This window comes from Panonychus citri, unplaced genomic scaffold, assembly GCF_014898815.1.
Source record: "Panonychus citri isolate SS breed McGregor unplaced genomic scaffold, ASM1489881v1 Contig00142, whole genome shotgun sequence".
Lineage (NCBI taxonomy): Eukaryota > Metazoa > Arthropoda > Arachnida > Trombidiformes > Tetranychidae > Panonychus > Panonychus citri.
The window spans coordinates 912,797-931,991 of record NW_026515547.1 but is presented as its reverse complement, the minus strand read 5'-3'; the positions used below and the strand labels follow the sequence as shown (position 1 = coordinate 931,991).

The 19,195-nt window shown below is 30.2% G+C and overlaps 1 protein-coding gene across 2 annotated transcripts in view; it reads right to left on the bottom strand.

The window, feature by feature from the left end:
- Window positions 1-18,667, bottom strand: part of LOC128395885 (solute carrier family 4 member 11-like) — a 33,757-nt gene extending 15,090 nt beyond the window's left edge. The window contains exons 1-2 of one of the 2 annotated variants that reach the window (XM_053356362.1): window positions 17,943-18,667; window positions 17,287-17,873 (exon numbers count right to left, since the gene is read on the bottom strand). In XM_053356362.1, coding sequence (XP_053212337.1) covers window positions 17,287-17,873; window positions 17,943-18,519 — 1,164 coding nt within the window. In that variant the 5' untranslated portion in view covers window positions 18,520-18,667. Of the gene's footprint in view, window positions 1-17,286 lie in introns of both variants that reach the window. The other variant, XM_053356361.1, reaches the window with a different exon arrangement.
- Between the last annotated feature and the right edge of the window lie 528 nt (window positions 18,668-19,195).

Genomic DNA, 19,195 nt, shown 5'->3' with positions numbered 1-19,195 from the left:
AGATAACATCAAATGGAATGATAAATTTTATTCATCGTCTTTGATAACTTTAAACTCTCAAACTGATAATAATGTACAATTAGTTAATCATCATGTTGAGGATAATTATGATGTTACAAGAGCAACAATCAATTACAATATATTGTCCCATTAAGGTGTTAGCTCATGATGATGATGATGACAATTCTCATCATCATCATCATGTAGGCGAAAAGACTTCTCAATGATTCGAGTTGAAACAAATTTCTATTTTATTTTCTTCTTCTTTACTATTATTTTGTCTAATTATCTTCATCTGAGATCGTTAAGGATAAAAAAAGATGATCATCATCATGATGATGGTCATCACCATGTAAGAATCATCTTTAAACTGACCAGCTAATCACATTGATTTTTATTTTATTTTCTATGTTTTTTTTTGCCTTATCCATGTAACTATGAAATACACTGACAAAATGAAGTTGATGCTCTGGAAATGATGATCTGAATTCATCTCAGAATCATTATCATCATGATAATAATGGTTAAAGTAATGATGATGATTATGGTGACTCTGAGCATGAGAATCTCAATATCTATCGGTTGCTCAATGGTGATCATGTTCATCATAATCATCTGATTATTTGAAATGATGCGATGATGATTCAATACAGTTCGATAATAATATTATTATTATCAACGATAATATCATAATCACTTTCCTTGAAATTTGCTCATTAACAAGAGGATATCAAAAAATGATCATCATCATAATTCATGATCTTATCCCATCAAGTTGAGATAATGAAGAATAAAAAAAAATCTTGTTAACATTATAAATCCAACTAAATGGACTCAATTTGTTTCCTCATGAAAATTGAATTAAAAATATTATATAACTGCTAATGAGAAAGTGTGAATATAATGAAAACGAAATTGAGTTGGGAAAAGTTTTCTTGAATGTTTCATGATGATTCTGATGGTGAGATGAAAAGTTAACGATTGTCATGGAATAAGACTTTGGGTGAAAAAACCATGTTACATGAATTTATTGAGGTTTCTGTGTTGAAATTCATGTTCAATTTACCGGTTAATCAATGGTTAGACACAATTTTCCCATTCATTCATTCATCTTCATCCTTGTTCATCATCATCATTATCATTACCATCATCATCATCATCATGTTAGAGAAGTTGGAAGGATAGAAAAAAAGAGAAAAATCAATGAGAACATGATGACAATTTATTCTTTATTATAAACAGAATTTTCGATAGAAAATCGAGCAAAAAAGACTATCGTCTGAAGGGAAGATGATGATAATGATAATGATGAGTAGGGATGATTTTCGAAAGAGAGAGAGAGAGAGAGAGAGAGAGAGAGAGAGTACAAAAACGGTCAGATCGTTCATCATTTGCCATCATCATCCCTTATCATCTTCCACATCATGATGATCATCGTTCTCATCATCATCATATTCATCCCTTTAATCATCAGAATCTGAAAAGAGATGGAGAAAAAAAGAGGAACAAGAATGGATGCAGAATTTTTTTCTCTCTCTCTCATCTTCATTATTTCATCTTCTCTTTTTACTGAATCATCTTTTTCCATCATCATCATTACAAACAACTAACCATGATGATGATCATCATCATTTAAAAGATCTGATTCATGGGAATTCTCATTACATCTAAAACTTTTTTTTATCTACTCTACGGTAACTCCCTTATCTAATCACTCTCACAATGAATTCACCATCATTCCGTTTCCGGTTTCTCTGTCTTGAAATGAAATTTTTTCTCTGTGTTCATTCATAACATTATCATGGAATTGAAAAACTTTTTCCTTTATCATTGAACTGATATGAAGTTTCATCTTACTCGCAGTTATTTCTTTCTCTCTCTCTCTTCTCCTACAACTCACTTACAATGATATGTATTATTTTACTCTAATCTTGAATCACCATGAATTCATGATGTCAAATCTGAAATTGACTATTTCATTGGAGCGAAAGAGGTAGGAAAAAAGTTCCAACCTTATTGGAAACTATTCAATATAAATAACATTATAATCAGTTTCTTGTAATAGTAAGATGAAAAAGTTGAGTCAGATTTTCATGATCATCATGATATCCACTCATCCAAAATGTCTACTACATCTTTATCCTTCATTATCATCATCTTCACTTCTTTCTATTATCTTCATTCACTCTCATCCAACCGGAAGGAAGTGTTATTGTTATCATTATCTTCATCATCTTCATCATCAGTATCATCTTTTTTTCCTCATTTCATCCTTTTCTTCACCCTCATCACTCCTCCTCTTCCTAATCAAGTTCATCCCATCCCAAGAAGATGAGAGAGAGAGAGAGAAACAAGAATCATCATCACCTTATCATTTTCGCCCAATAACAGCAAATCAAAACTCAATCACAATTAACCTTAAGCTCAACTTCATCACAAACAACAATCAATTTGCATTTAATTGTTATTCAAATTTCAATCTCTACACATACAAATTGTAATCCAAACTTTCAATCTCAAGTTGTTTTTTCATTCATCGATTGAAATTGAAAAAGAGGAAGAGAAAATTGAAAATAGTTTTTTTTATTTTCTTCATGAGAATCATTTCAAATCTCATTTGATACATAAATTATATTAGATGAAAAAATTCCTGTCACAATTTATGATTGATAAATTGCTTTATCACATCATCATCATTACCACCCTCATCATAATCATCATCATCTCCATTTGAATACTTTATGTCAAAATGGTTTGATCTCTTTGCAAGAGGAATATAAAAAATGTAAAATATCAATGAGAAAGGGGGAAAGTTATTTTATCAAAAGTTCTGAATGAAACATTTTCCATCAGATGAAACTCTGATCTCCCAAATCATCATAATATCTTCATGAGAGTAACAGCAACAAATGCTTGAAGGTAAAGTTTGTTGAGAGAGAGAGAGAGAGAGAGAGAGAGAGAGAGAGAGAGAGAGAGAGAGAGAAACAAGAATCATCATCACCTTATCATTTTCGCCCAATAACAGCAAATCAAAACTCAATCACAATTAACCTTAAGCTCAACTTCATCACAAACAACAATCAATTTGCATTTAATTGTTATTCAAATTTCAATCTCTACACATACAAATTGTAATCCAAACTTTCAATCTCAAGTTGTTTTTTCATTCATCGATTGAAATTGAAAAAGAGGAAGAGGAAGAGAAAATTGAAAATAGTTTTTTTTATTTTCTTCATGAGAATCATTTCAAATCTCATTTGATACATAAATTATATTAGATGAAAAAATTCCTGTCACAATTTATGATTGATAAATTGCTTTATCACATCATCATCATTACCACCCTCATCATAATCATCATCATCTCCATTTGAATACTTTATGTCAAAATGGTTTGATCTCTTTGCAAGAGGAATATAAAAAATGTAAAATATCAATGAGAAAGGGGGAAAGTTATTTTATCAAAAGTTCTGAATGAAACATTTTCCATCAGATGAAACTCTGATCTCCCAAATCATCATAATATCTTCATGAGAGTAACAGCAACAAATGCTTGAAGGTAAAGTTTGTTGAGAGAGAGAGAGAGAGAGAGAGAGGAAAAAACGAAGATAAAGTCGAAAAAATTTGGGAATTTTTGATTCTATTTTAATGCTTTTTGGACAAACAAAATGCGAATATGATATTTTATTCAGTTATCATGGAATCTATTGGTTTCTTTTCATGAAGTTGAGAGGAAAGTAATAGTGTCGATGGAGATAATGATGAAATAGTGAGAAGAGGAGGAGGAAAAGGAGGATAAATGAGGTTAAGGTGATGGTGGTTAAGGTAACCTAAACTCTAGTCAAATATATGAATTGTATATTACCATGGAAGTGGAATCTTTTTCCACCCTCTTCCTCCCATTTTTCACCTTGAGTTTACTTTCACTTGAGTATAAAACTATTAGCATACAATAAAATATCAGGAATAAAACGTTTTCCAACGTAAGGAAAAAAACAAAATTACAAATTCTGGAAAGAGAAAATTCTTAACATGATTATATTCCCATGTCCAAATATTATATGGATAAAGGATAAGAGGTTAGATTGGGAACTTTGCTAATGTGAGGGTTGATAAAGATATTCAAATTTTCCTGTGGAAGAAAAAAACAGAACCTTCAAAAAAGAAACAAGGTGATGATGGAAATGTTTTGGATAAAAACGAGATAAGTTTCAGGGTAAGATGATATTTTGATGATGAATTCATGATGAGGATGAAAAACGCCAGAATTTAGTATTATAATCCAGAATATCATATATTAATATAATCATCTTGATCATTTTGGGGAAGGGAGATGAAACTGATTTTCAAGATTATCGGCAAAAAAGATCATGTCAATGAACATGATAACCTGGTGAAGATTAACAACAACTTATCATGGTGATGATAATCAGTGAACAAGTTCATTTCCATGAAATTATAGATGACAAATCTACATTGATGGGGAGAGGAAAGATACTTTTGAATAATGATGAAGGAGAAGAAAAAAAGTTTTCTATTAAAGAAATTGTTTCTCCTTCTCGAATTTTTTTCTTCATCAATTTCATAAAAGACCGAGATAAACAAAGAGAGAGAGAGAGAGAGAAAAGTTCTTACAGAATTTTTTCATATCAACTATTAGTTGATAATCGTATTTGGGTGAGTTATTTGATTGTAATCATGTTGAAATTTTTAAAGAAAATTCTCAAGGAGGGAAATAAATTTCTCATATTCGTTGATACAAATACTTTATATGTATTAGTATATATAAAGTATCATTTGTATCCAATGGGATAGATATCAGAACAGTTAACTGGGAGTGAAAATGTTTCTTTCAAATGGATGAAGATGATGATAAAGAAGTGGGATGTTGATGATGATGATCAAGGAGAGCTAATATGAATCAAAGCATGAACAATGACTCAAGAGTTTGGTATAACATCAACATCAACAACAAACAACATTTTTGTTTCATTCATCTTATTCAGTTCAGTCTGTCGGAAAAAGGAACCAAATAAGTGATGTCAACATTACTTTCCTCATCCTCATCTTCATATCGTCACCACTACCATGCTCCATATCCAATGCCCATCCTTTATCCATCTCTCCTTCTTTCACAACATTATCATCCTCATCCTCATCCTCATCCTCATCCAACAACAACAACAACAACATTCTATACCCAAAAACCTCCTCCTTTTAGTCTGAAAAATTACATCTCCTTTTTCACCCTCTTCTTATTTTCTCCTTATTCTCAATCGATTTTAAGGTCAATATATTGAATCTTAAATTTTCTCTTTCTTTCTTTCTTTCTTTCTATCATCATCATCATCATCTCTCTCTTTCTGCAATTCTGATGGTGTTAAAAATGACTTTTCATAGCAAAGGGCAAAACTTTTGTTGATCTTTATTCAATTTAAAGCTGGATTATCAAGTTGACATAACAATTTGACAATGTCCAGTTGACCTTTTCACTCTATCCTTTCTCTCTCTCTCTCTCTCACACACACAAGCATACTCACTATTTATCATCATCCTTTAACTAATCTTCATCACCAAATACTCACCAGAAAAAAACTCGAGGTAAATAACAACAATAAGATAATTAAACTTGATAACTTCATCTACTTTTTTCTGATGATAATTTTTTTTTCGAAAAAAAAAATTGTTAAATAGATTGTTCTAATATAAAGGATGATGATAAAATAATGCTGAAGATAAGTATCAACCATTGTTAATATATAATAATTTATATGTATTTCTATCGATAGTTGAATTTATCCTCCCAAATGATGATCACCATCATCAATATCATGATAATACTCAGTTTCTCCTCCAAGGAATCAGATTTCAGATCTTCATCCTCATCATCATCATCTCTTACATACTTTCATTTTCTCCATCGTTTATCTCTTGATAATATAATCATATATGAAAAAAGGGGGATAAATATTTTTATCTATTATATATCATCATCATGATATCATAACCAAATAATCAAATAATATGTATCATTGAATAAGAAAAAATCTGCAAATTCTGTGGATAATTTTTTTTTCTTCTTTCTCTCTTATGTGCAAATCTAATATCATCATCATCATTATTATTATTACATTACCTATTACCAGAGAGAGAGAGAGAGAGAGAGAGAGAGAGAGAGAGAGAGTTATAAAAGAATCGTATTCTTTCAGTAAGAAAAGATTTCTCATTGGAGAAAATAAAGAGAGAAAAAGAAAAATTTTTCTTCGTTCTTCTTTCATTTCGAACAGAAAATATCGAAATCTTCTCAATCTTGAGAATTCTAAATTCAATCTTATCCACCCATCCATCCACTGATCCACCAGCACTAACCCCTCTCTCTCTCTCTCTCCCATTGAAAGCCAATTGGTTCATTCTTATTTATCTTTTATCACCATCACATTGATGATGAAAATTATTTCATTGAATGAACCTATCACTTACACATTGATACATGGTATTGATAATAATGAATCAAAAGTTTCCAGTTCAAGGCTTGAGGTTTTCATTTTCACTAGCACCATGTTCATGATAAATTAAACAACTTGAAAACTAGTAAAAAAAAGTAACGGACTCAAATTGAATCTATGAAATTGTGATGATCAAAATGCTATCTGATGATCACAATAATCATCCATGATATTAATGACAAATGGATATCAAGTGTTAACTTAATAAGATTATGACAGACATTAAATTGCAACGAATCGCAATTGAATTAAATTTAATCAAAGAAAAAAAAACTCGAAAAATTATAACGATGAAAAAAATTTCCCAGCTCACAATCATCATGAAATTCAGAATCACAATTGGAAAAGAAAAATAAATCTTAAATTTCAACATTGAACAGAAAATAATCATCATCTGAATACAAGGTTATAAAAAATGAGAGAAAATCAAAAAGTTCCATTTTTTTTTCATCTCCTATTCTTTTCCTTTCGCTCAGTTATCAGATTATTACGAAATTTCATGGTGAATTTACTCCCACTTTCCTACATGAAATGATCTCATTTAACAATCTAAAGTTTAATATCAGATTACATGATAATTTTCAATTCCAATCAAAGAGTAAACAAAAACAAAAATCAAATTGTAATCCAATTCATGATCAACCATGATGAACATTTGACTGAACCAAAAGTAAATATCCAACTGAACAATTAACTTTGACCAAAATGATCAAAAGTAAACAATATTTACACAACAATACCTTTGGAATGAATCATTTATCTTAATTGTTGGGATTGAATAATTTACCAACAATTAACATTGATTACTCTGAGAAAAGATTCCATAAGACTATTTGACTTTCAGTATATTCATGTAAATGATGAATAATTATATTCATTCATTGATATATATAATATAATAACAACAGAGAAACTAATTCATATACAAATATACAGGAAGATACAAAATGTTTTGACATTTAAACATTTTGATCAACTAATGATAATAACAATCAACATGAGATAAGGTTAATGATAATGATGATACATTATTAGCATTCATGGTACCATGTTAATGGTTTACTGAATGTCAATTGGGAATAGTTAACAATGTTATTAATGTCTTTCTATTCAATGGGAAGATGAGGAAGATTTTTTCATCATCTTCTTTGTCTTATATTTTTTGATTAAGATGATAACTGTAATAATAATGATGATGATTCTCTTCACCATTGATACATGATACATTTTTTTTTCCTCCATGATATATATATAATTTTTCTCACTATATGATTATATATATTTGTGTGTTCATCTTTAATCTGAAATAAGGAAACATGGGGAATGGGAAAAAGTTTTTATCTTCATGTGAATGTAGGTCAATCATTGAAGATTCATCATCTTTATATAAAGATAAAAATGATCAGGGATAAAGATGAGGATAAAAAAAAGTAGTTGTTGTTGTCGTTGTTGTTTTGTTCAATGAACTTAAAAAGTTAGAGGTTTTTTTTTATCTTCATCCACATACATATACGATTATTGGATTGATGAGGAAGATGAGGAAAAAAATATGGATGGATAAAGAGCTAAAGATGAGCAAGATGAAGTTTAATCTTGGTTTAAGGATGATGATGAAAGATGAAAATTAGGAAGATAAAAATGATCATATTAAGATTGGCCAAGTGGAAATACATGTTATGTCATTTTTTTTGTATTAAAATTTTTTCACTTATTTCATGTTAATATTTTACGAAAGATGATCAGGGAGATGATGATGATTATCATCATGTAGAAAGTGATTTCATCCATGGAGAGAGAGAGAGAAAGAAAGAGAGAAAGTGTGTGAGAGAGAGTAAGAACTCATGATATTATTGATTGAATAATATTACACAATTTGATTGCGATAAACTGAATTGGAACAAAAATTAAATCTCATGAACATGTTATTCTGAATGAAACTTTTTCTTCCGCCGTCACTCAATCCACTTTGGCTTATTACAAATGTTATCACTTTCTTTGAGTCTAATAGTTGAGTGTAAAGTTCAGAAGAGATCAGGAGAGTTCAAATATCATCGACTATTGGAAATTAATTACTATCGATCAAGGGAAATCTACTAATCATAGACATACACTGACACTAAAATTGAATTAGAATTGATTTATTTAGACTTTTTATGCTCTTTCCATAGGAAGAAAATTATTATTATTAATATTATTTTTATTACTTAAAATCTAAGCCAATTGTTTTTATTGCTATTTTATTTTTCCGTTACAATCAAGCTTCCAAATTTTAGTTGTTCAATAATCAACCGATAACAATAGGATGATAGACAATCGTGATAATTAACGATAACAATGATAACAATACCGATTGTAAATACTATTGTTTCATCGTGATTGTAATTGATGATAAAGGAGGAGGAAAATGATTATTAACATTTGATTAACATGGTGAGTGGGTGAGATTAATGATGAGCAAAAGGAGGTGGAGAAAAAAGTTCTATGGTTAAAATTTTTATGAATGAACATGAATGTCGATTAATTATTATCATTGGAAACGGAAGTAAAGTTAAAGATCATCTCTGAGACATTAAAGTGTTAACATGATGTTCTAGTTTATTACCATGGCGATTGTTAAGAATAGAGAAAAAGATAGAGAGAAATTTGTTCGAATTGAGAAATTTTCATCATTATTTGAATTTCTTTTTTTTACTCTAATAAAAGCAACTTGCAAATCTGGTGTTCTACTTCCGCTCATGATGATAAAAATGATTTCATGAAGATTGGAATGAAAATTCTGATAATGTGGATGAGGAATAAAAAGTAACCCTTAACATTATAATATCTTCAAGTTAAATAGTTGATGATGATGAAGATTGAATAATATATATATTGACGATGATGATCAAATTTTCATGATAAAAATCATCAACTGAAAGATTCACCTGATGATCAATGTTTACGATTATGATGCATTAAGTGAGTTAATTGAATTAACAATGAGATTTGAATGTCAACCATTAATGTAGACAAATAATGTTACTTTTTTACTCTTCTCTAAGTTGAAAGGTAAGGAGAGAGAGAGAGAGAGAGAGAGAGAGAGATTATTGTTGAAATCGAAGAAAAAAGTTCCAAACTAATACTCGATGTATTCATGTTCCAATTTTCGGTAAAATGGATTAATTGTTTTTCTATTATTTGATCAATTGTAATACTTGTTAAAGTAAACAACAAGAATCAGATGATTAGGTTAGATGATAAGAAGGCGAAAAGTTGAAAAGCTTGTTGATAGATGATGATGGTGATGGTAAAAGATTTTTAGTTGTTACAATTTGATTGATAGATGATTGGAAATGAGATGAAATAGATTAAGTTGATCATCCACATCATCATCTTAATCATGATCATCATAATGATGAGAATGATGAAGGCAAAGGTTATTTATTAATACAGATAATGTTATATGAAGAGGTTACTATCAAATTGCCATGATGGAAACACTGTCAGTAGATGATGATGAACATGATGATCATCATGATGAAAGGAAAGATGTGAAGATGAGAGAGAGAGAGAGAGAGAGATAAAGAGATTTATTTAATCTTTGGATGATAAATATACACTGAGAAAGATAGAAGATCAAATCTCAGATTGATTCAGATTCTTAACCATGGTTATCCTCATGGTTCAAGATGGACCCTGAATATAACGGTAAATGTGATAATAGTGATAAATGGTAACAATAATATTTAGTTAATGTGTTAACCTTACACGGAAATTAAGGTCAACTGTAAAGGTTAATTACAAGGTGATTAATTATATTGTTTTCTTGGTTTTAATATAATTTTTCATCCTTCAATTAATATTAAACAATTAACTTATTACGTTTTCCAAGGTTAATTGTTGAATTAATTTCATTTCAAATTGAAATGAATTGATCAATGTTTTTGTTTCATTTTCACTCTCACTCTAAATTCATTTTGATTGACTGTTACTCCATCATTGATTTCATGATACAATTGATGATGATCATGAGAAGATAAATATTATTGGTAAAAATATTAACTTCATGTGCTTAGAAGATAAAAAAGAAAGTTGAAAGTTCGAGCTCAAGTTCGAGTTTGAGTTCTAGAACATTTATCTTCAATCATTACAAAGTCACAAACAGTTTCTTTTTCGGCACGAAAGGTTCAATCTTATCACTTTTAGATAATAGCATCTTCATCTTTCTTATCATTTTTTTATTATTCATTATTATCACACTTTTGTTTCACCTTTATCATCTCGAGTTCATCATCATCATCAAGAAGTGATAAAATTTTTTTCTTTTTTTTTCTCCAAAGAGAAGGAAAAAAAGTTCAACCTGAACTAAAATCATGTAGCTAACATAATGTCCTGTGGTATGTTCATCGTTTAGCATCCTCATCATCACTCTTATCATTTTTTTCCCAATAATCCCAAATATCAATTGATAATAAAACATAACAAATACTAATAATATAGTAAATATGATTATCTATTATATCAATGTCATCTTATCGTTTTCTGCTTCATCGATACAATCGGAAATTGAGGTCACAATTCGATGTCTTTTTTGTCTCTCTCTCTCTGTAACGTAATCATCTTTCTCTTATGCTTATCATCATCGATGATCATCTTTGTTCTTTATCACAAAACTTCATCTTCATCTCGTTAAGTCTTTGTTCAAAGGTATTCAATGTATAATTTTTTCCTTGTTCTGGTTCCAATACTTTCACCATGTTAGTTCACTTTGGTGGGTTGATCAGTAAAGCGGAAATATCGATATTGAAGTTGTTCTTGTATGTCCTTTTTTTCACTTTCTCTCTTCATCTTCTTCATCTTCTTCATTTTCTTTATCCTTTTTTTCTCATCTTCTCTCTCTCTCTCTTCCTCTTTCTTACCCTTGCCACTCCTTTTCTTTCTCTCTTTCTTTCGCACTTATCATCTTCATCTTCTATCAGTAGAGTCCAAGTTTTTACGATACGATGCCTATTCCATCTTCATCTTTCTCATTCTTTGATGGATCAGATAATTTTTGTTCTGACATCGATTTTCGATAATCAATATTTACTAAGAAGAGGGGGTGAGTGAGAGAAAGAAACAGAGTGGGGTAAATGGCTGAAGGAAGAAAAAAGCGAGAAAGAAAGAGAATGAGAGAGATTCTTAAAGAAAGATTATTATGATGATGAAACAAACTCATCTTCTAATTGATTATCATGCAAAATCTATGGATCGGCAGATTTTGGGTAACTTTTTTTTTCCTTTTGTTTTCAATCTTTTCATCTTCAGAACGATGATCAACCCAATCAAACAGAGAAGATGAGGATAAGGATAAAGATAAGGAGGGTTGAGGTGATGGAGGAGGATAAAAAAGAGAGAGAGAAAAAGTAATATAAAAGCAATAAGTACGTCGTTGAATCGATGATGGTTAATGATGAAAATGCTGAGAATGAACAAAAATAAACCAGAATCATGATGATCACGGTGAAGATGAAGATGTAGATATGATTTTATGAGAGTTGGGAGTGGCCTTAGTGAAGAGGGAATGAAAAATATTCAATATTTTATAATTTTTTTACAATCTCTTACAAGAAGTTCAATAAATTTATCAACTACTCATTCTTGTTATCGTTAAATTCAGGATAAATCTGTATTTCCTCTTCCTGTCACAACTATTAATCTGAGTTCAATTTATATAAATAATTAATTGTTACCGAACAACAATTATCATTATCAATTTATATTAACTTTTTCTCTGCTCCTTGAGATGATGAAAAATAATGAGTAGTATTGATTATTAATTACATTGTATTCCAATAATTGAATTGTTTCATTTAACTCATCAGAACAATTAACTTTTATTCTGATTGAATAATGATATCGATTATGTTGATCAAGATTGGGGTAGGGTTGAGGAGGGAGAAGATGAAGATAATGATGATTTAGAATGAAATTTACTGATTGATTATCCGATGATGTTTTATCCTTGATTTCGATTCCAAGATTAATTTAAGTTTCTTTTTCTTTGTTCTAATAAAAAGAAGAGAAAGAAAGAGTTCTGATCGAGTTGAGATGGTATTATTTTCCATTTCTTTCGATGTTAGAACTTTTTTTTTATAATTCGATGCTCGATATAGAGGCCGAAGATTCTGTTCTTGACTGGTTTCTTTCCAGTCTTTTGAATTCCAAGATTTTTTCTCTCGATTTCTTCAATTCTAACCCATTTTCCATAGTTTTCCAATCGTCTTCCCTCTTATTCTCAATCATTTACCTTATCATTTTTCAAAATGAAATTATTTCTCTCTTTTTCTCTTTCTTTTTTTCTTAGTCATCCTTTATCATCTTAATCTCTTATTCCTTGACTCTTACTTACCAAGAACAATAACAATCTGAAGACTCTGATACTGATTCTGATTCTAATGATGATGATGATGCCGATTTCCAAATAACCGTAAATCTCATTTACTCTGATAAACTGAGTTGATCTGAATCAGAAAAAAACCTCAATGTATGGAGCAGATATCAAGAAAATCTCAGATCATGGAAAGAGAGCAAAAAAGTTCAATGAGAAACTATCTTGACCCATAGAGAGCTCGAGACATGGTAATATAATAAACTATTCAGTTGAGTACATTTCTATTTCATGGAAGTGATGACAAGAGAGAGAGAGAGAGAGAAAGTTTAAGGTAATATTAAAAAAAGAAAAAAATTCAACTGTTCCCTTACTCTCTTTTCGTCATCCTCCCTCATCTCTCTCTCTCTCTCTCTCTCTCTCTCTCTCTCTCTCTCTCTCTCTCTCTCTCTCTCTCTGCATCATTGTTGAAAAACCTGAGATTTCATTTGTCCATTAAGATGATGATGATGATTGAGAAACTTCATGAAAGGATGTATGAATTATATGCTTTTCCATGGAGCAAGAATTGATAGAAAATGTAATCAACTTTGATATTTTTCTCTCATGTTCTTCTCATCATTTCCTTTTGTTTTTTACCCAATAATTTATGATGATGATGATAAACATGATGAGTTACTAACCTGAATTTATCAGAACTTCATCTCTCATGAAAAAAACGAAAAAAAAGAGAGAAAAGGAAAGAAAAACTTTTTCTCCATCGATTTTCAAAAAAATATGAAAACAATTGATATCATGGTTAATGAATGTACCTACAATACATTATCAGAACTTGACATTTTCATCGTTCACCTTAATCCAACTTGTTATTTAACTTGATTGTTACAGATTATCCTCAACAGACTGACTCATAATACCATTATCATCATTGGATCATCATGTAAGCTGCAAAATGGAGGTAAAAAAAAGTTGAATTTCAACTCGAAGAAAAAAATTCTCAATCTTCCCAAATTCTAACTCAAGTCTCCATGAAGTTCATTTTTTCATCTTTGAATCTCTGATTGAATTACTCGATTATGATGATGATGATCTGATAGATGATCGTCATATTAATAATAATTTGAATTATCTTTTCATCTTGATTATTATTTTCTGATGATCTAAACACAATCAAAGGCAGAGAACGAGAGAGTGAGAGAGAAAAGTTCTAGATCTAATAACGATCTAAGTGCAAATCTTTCATTACTTGTTCATGGTGATATAATAGATGCCATTGATGATGATGATAACAATTTCCTCATCTTCATCTTATTGATTTAATTTCATCTAATAATATACAATTTATCATCATCATCATCTTCATGTTAATGGTGAAAAACAAGGTTAATATTATTGCTGATTAATACATTTATTTGAATCAATAAGTAATTGATACAATCATGATCATGATCACAAATCCATGATGATCATGATCAATTGAATACTCAATTCAATTCAACTTAATGTTATACTCACTTATTACTATGAAAAAAAAGGGAAACTATTAATTAATTGTAATCACACAATTGAGTAAAGGTGAAAATTTTTTTTCTTCCTCTCCTCCTAATCAATTAGATAATTGTGATGATAATCATTCATCATATTAATCACAATTAACTTAATCTAATCTTTATCTGTCTCATGTTCATCAGAGTAATCAAATAAGGTTATCATGTTATATATCAATTGTATTAACCTAATGGGAAACAATTATGATCATAGAATCACAAATTTTTACCTCAACTTTTTGTTTCCCTATTCACCTTTACATCAGTTAGAGGTAAATAGTTTTCTCAGTTAATCAGAAACCATCATGTTAATTGCTATTAATAAATTATCGTGAAAAAAAAATTCTATCAAATTCAATTAACGAATTGAGAGTAAATTTTATTCCGTTTTCTTTGATATTAATTTTTTCGAGTTCGTAACTCGAAAGGAAAAGTTTTACAAGATCGAAAGTAAAAACAAAACTAGAAAAACTTTTCAATTGGAAATAATTTATTATACTGATTGTGTGATTTACTCATTGATTGTTGATGATTTTAGTAAACATTTAGTAATTGATTAGTTACATTAAACACTTTTAATGGTAACCACTTCTCAAGGTGTATTTGTATATATATGTGTGTGTGTGTGTTAAATTGTTATTAAGCTATTATTTAAATTGATTAGCTAATTTGATTGTTTAGTTAATCAAGTGGCAGTTTGAATGGGTGAATTATATTATTATTATAAAGGTGTAATAACCATTAAGATGATTTTTATTTTCAATGTAACGATGATTTAATGATAATCAACTAATTGAAATTAACAACAACCAGGAAAAAAAAACCTTAAACAGTTAATCACAATCAATTGAGTTAATGTGATATTTATCAACAATCAAATGAAGATAATGTCTATATATGTAAGTGCTGAGAGTTAATCATTAAACCTCACAATTACTTAATTGTTTAATCAATATTCAAATTGAAATGTTATCATTTTGTCTGATAAAACAATCAATGTATTAAATTAACTATTAAGTAGTTACAATTATTATGATATAATATCAATATTTACCTTTGGTCAGGTTGAATTTTTTTTTCTTGCTAAATTGTTAATTAGTTATATTAACGGAAATTTGTTTAAAAATAAAATGTCATCATTAATTATAATTAGTTTGTCATTTATTATTATCCAATTTATTAATCATGATGATAATGTTTGATCATTTAATTACTATCAATGTGTAACATTTTTTCATAGTTGATCAAATTTGATTGACGATAAACTTGATCACTTTGATTATTAGACACTTTTCAACTGATTATTCAGGTAATCAATCAGAATCAATGTTAAACCAGTTCTAGAGATTTGATTACTGGTTAATTGGATTATCATCATGGTTATATTATTATTATTATTATTATTATTATTATGTAAGATGTCTGATTAGTTAGTTAATTGTAATTGTTACCTTGTTAATAATAATGTTATTAGATTGTTGTTTCATCCTGATCATTGAACATTATCATTACCATGTTAAAGTTAATGGTTGACTGATTTAAATTGTTGTTACCTTGTGATTAGTTAACAACAGAGGTAGAAAGTGAGAGTGAGAAAAATTAACATAATCAAAATATATGAATCTTGATATTCATTATTATCACAATTCATTAATGAACTTGACAATTATTATTATCGGAATTACATTCATTAGATGGTTTACTCGAACTTGTTAGAACTTTTTTTTTCTCTCTCTCTCTCATCCAGTTCTATGAAACCGATAAATTGAATATCTTAATAAGTTTTTCATGATAATTTTCACGATGTGAACATTGATCATTAGCACGTAGTTTTAGTTCTGATTAGTTGTAGATTGGAATGAGATTTATTCAGAGAATTAAGAAAATCCTTTTTCTCCCTGATAAAACAACGAGCACTTACCCAATGGCTATTATATTTAAGGAAGAGAGAAAAAATTTTTCGAAATAACAATTTACTGTAACTTTATTATCTTTCTTTCAGTAAGATGATGATAATCATCATCTTCATCTTCATCATGGTAATCGTGAGTTCACTTTTTCGTTGAGTTCAATTCCCTGGTAAACTGAGCCTGATTAAATGAACAATCTGCATCGAACCATAATCGAATCTGGATCTTTCTCTTTCTCTCACTTTCTCTTTTCATGAATGATCTTGATTGTATCAGATTTTATGGTTAATGATATTTCATTGGAATCAGAACAAACAATAATAATAATAATCATCAGAACATTTGGTTAATCTTCTTAAAAGTTGACTATTCATCATCATGCTGATTCTCATCTTCATCTCTCTTTTCCATCCAATCTTTATCATGATACTATTCACATCACATGGAAAAATAATGATGATACGATTTTTTTATTATCCATCAATGCTATCACCGCCATCTTCATTTCTGGTTCATTTTCATCATGCTGATCATGGTATGAGTTCCTAATTAACTGAGCAACAAGAACCAAATAGTGAATTAAGGTCAATATCTCGGTAAGAAATTTTTTCTAATTCTTATTTCTCTCTCTCTCTCTCTCTCTCTCTTTCATTAAGACATTAAAGAGATGATGATGAAGATAAATCAGAGAAATCGGAAGGTGGGCAAGTAGGTGGATTCCAAGTTTCAATAATAATCATCGAGGTGAAAACATGAACATTAATTATGAACCAAAAAAGGGAATGACAGTTATCATGATAATTAATCAATTCGAATTGTTTATCAACGAGATGTTATTTACCCAAAGGTGTGAAATTCGTGTTTCAGGTGATTTTTTGTCAAAAATGTGTCGCAATTGAATTTATCGAGAAACAAAAAGTTCGTTTTTCAAGTGAATGAATAATAAATTTGATTGATAAAAATTATGAACTTACCTTTTTAACCATTCGATCAACGATTCCTTCCAATGATGTTTCTTGAATATCAAGTAGTAAAACGGCTTGTTGAAGAAATTGGTCAACATCCATTGAGGCTCGAACCTCGGCACCAAAATCTTTCATTGGAAGTCTCTGTATATTGGTATTAAGAAGAGTTATTTGAGGAACAATTCGAGAATCCCGTCTAGAACATTCACCGTGAAGAGAAGCACCATCGGGACTTGTTAGGCTAATGAGCACTTGACTTGCTCGACGAATAGGACCTGGCATAAGTTCACGAGATTTTCGTCGGCCAGTTATTGTTGAACCTCGCCGACGAACAGCACTATTGGGATTAGGTGCATATTGAACACTTTTTCGAGGGGAACGACCAATTCCACCGGAAGCGGAAAGGGTTGAGCTACCTGCCGGAGAACCGGCAAGGTTAAGAGATGTTCCCGAGTCAAGGCCTCCTGGTCCGATCCCTCCTCCACCTCCTCCTCTATCAACTGTTCCAGTTGATGAATTGTATCCATTGGAACCACTATTACCTACATTACCCATTGATCCACTTATATTGACACCCGCTGAAGCACTTAGACGACCTGAAGAAACAGGAATAGCATTAAGTCCAGCTCCATTTGAACTTGACCGGTAGGTTAAGGTTAAATTACCTGTTGACCGGTGGATACCATCAGGATCTGGTGAATGAGCTGGAGTGGGTGGTGCCGATGTGATTGAGATAATGGTTCCATGATCACGACGAAATGAACCAGTTACTCTTTCACCTCCAGTCACACCTCCTCCTCCACCTTCTCGCCCTCCACTGGTCATCTGCCCTCGTCCAGAAGATGTACCAATAGGATCTGAACCTCCTCCAAGGGGACTTGAAATCGACGAAGAGGAATTACTTGTAATCGTAGATGAAGGAGAAGTCATCGTATTGGTGTTAGCCATTGTTTCACACATACCAATAGGTACAGAACCCGATTGGCCCATGGAACTTGAACTAACACCACCTCTACTTCCTCCTCCACCACCACTACTATTCCCATGAACACTACCACCCACTTTACCTCCCCTAACAAAGGAAGATCGTGTTGGAGGTGAACTTTGTGATTCCATAACGGACATTGGAAGTGAACATGTTGACCTCATTTGAGGCTCCGAATCCATCATTGATATTGATATTGAAGATTCGTCCTCTTCAGGTAAGGGATCAGAAGGAGTTCGAGTTGGTTTAAGGGTCATTTTGGAATTGGCGATAGAATAAAAAACTAATCGAATGAGAAAAAAGAGAATATCTCTCAAGAAAGAACGAAAATGAAGAAGAGAGAAAAAAAAACTCAACAATCAACAGATTTTTAAGGCACTTAAATTAACGAAGTTCGAGTTTGGGAACACGTTACACTCTCTCTATTGGTAAATGATGATAATCCTTAGATGATGAAGATAATGATGAGAAGAATGAAAAAAATTCTAACCAATTTGATGTTCTAATTAACAAAGATAACAATAAGATTGATAATAATAACAAGAATGACAATGAATGTGTCGTTAAAGATAAACAATTAACTAATTGCGAGAATAATAATAAATTTAATAATGATAATAATCTAAGCCAATAATTTGATTGTAGTTGTTGATGTTGGTGTTTTTGATGATGGTGATAACAATGATGATGATACTGATGATAATCAAGTTCTTGAACAAGGTTATGATCATAAAATAAACTATTAACCAGAATTATTAATATAATCAATTGATTGTTGGTGTTAATTGATTTACTTTTACTGGCACTAGAGATGTGGATACCTTTGTTGTTATTATTATCAACGGTGGTGCTCACACTGGGTGGATGGTGATAAGAATTGAGGAAAATTATTGAAACAATGAGTTGAAATATTAATGGTGCTAATGATGAGAA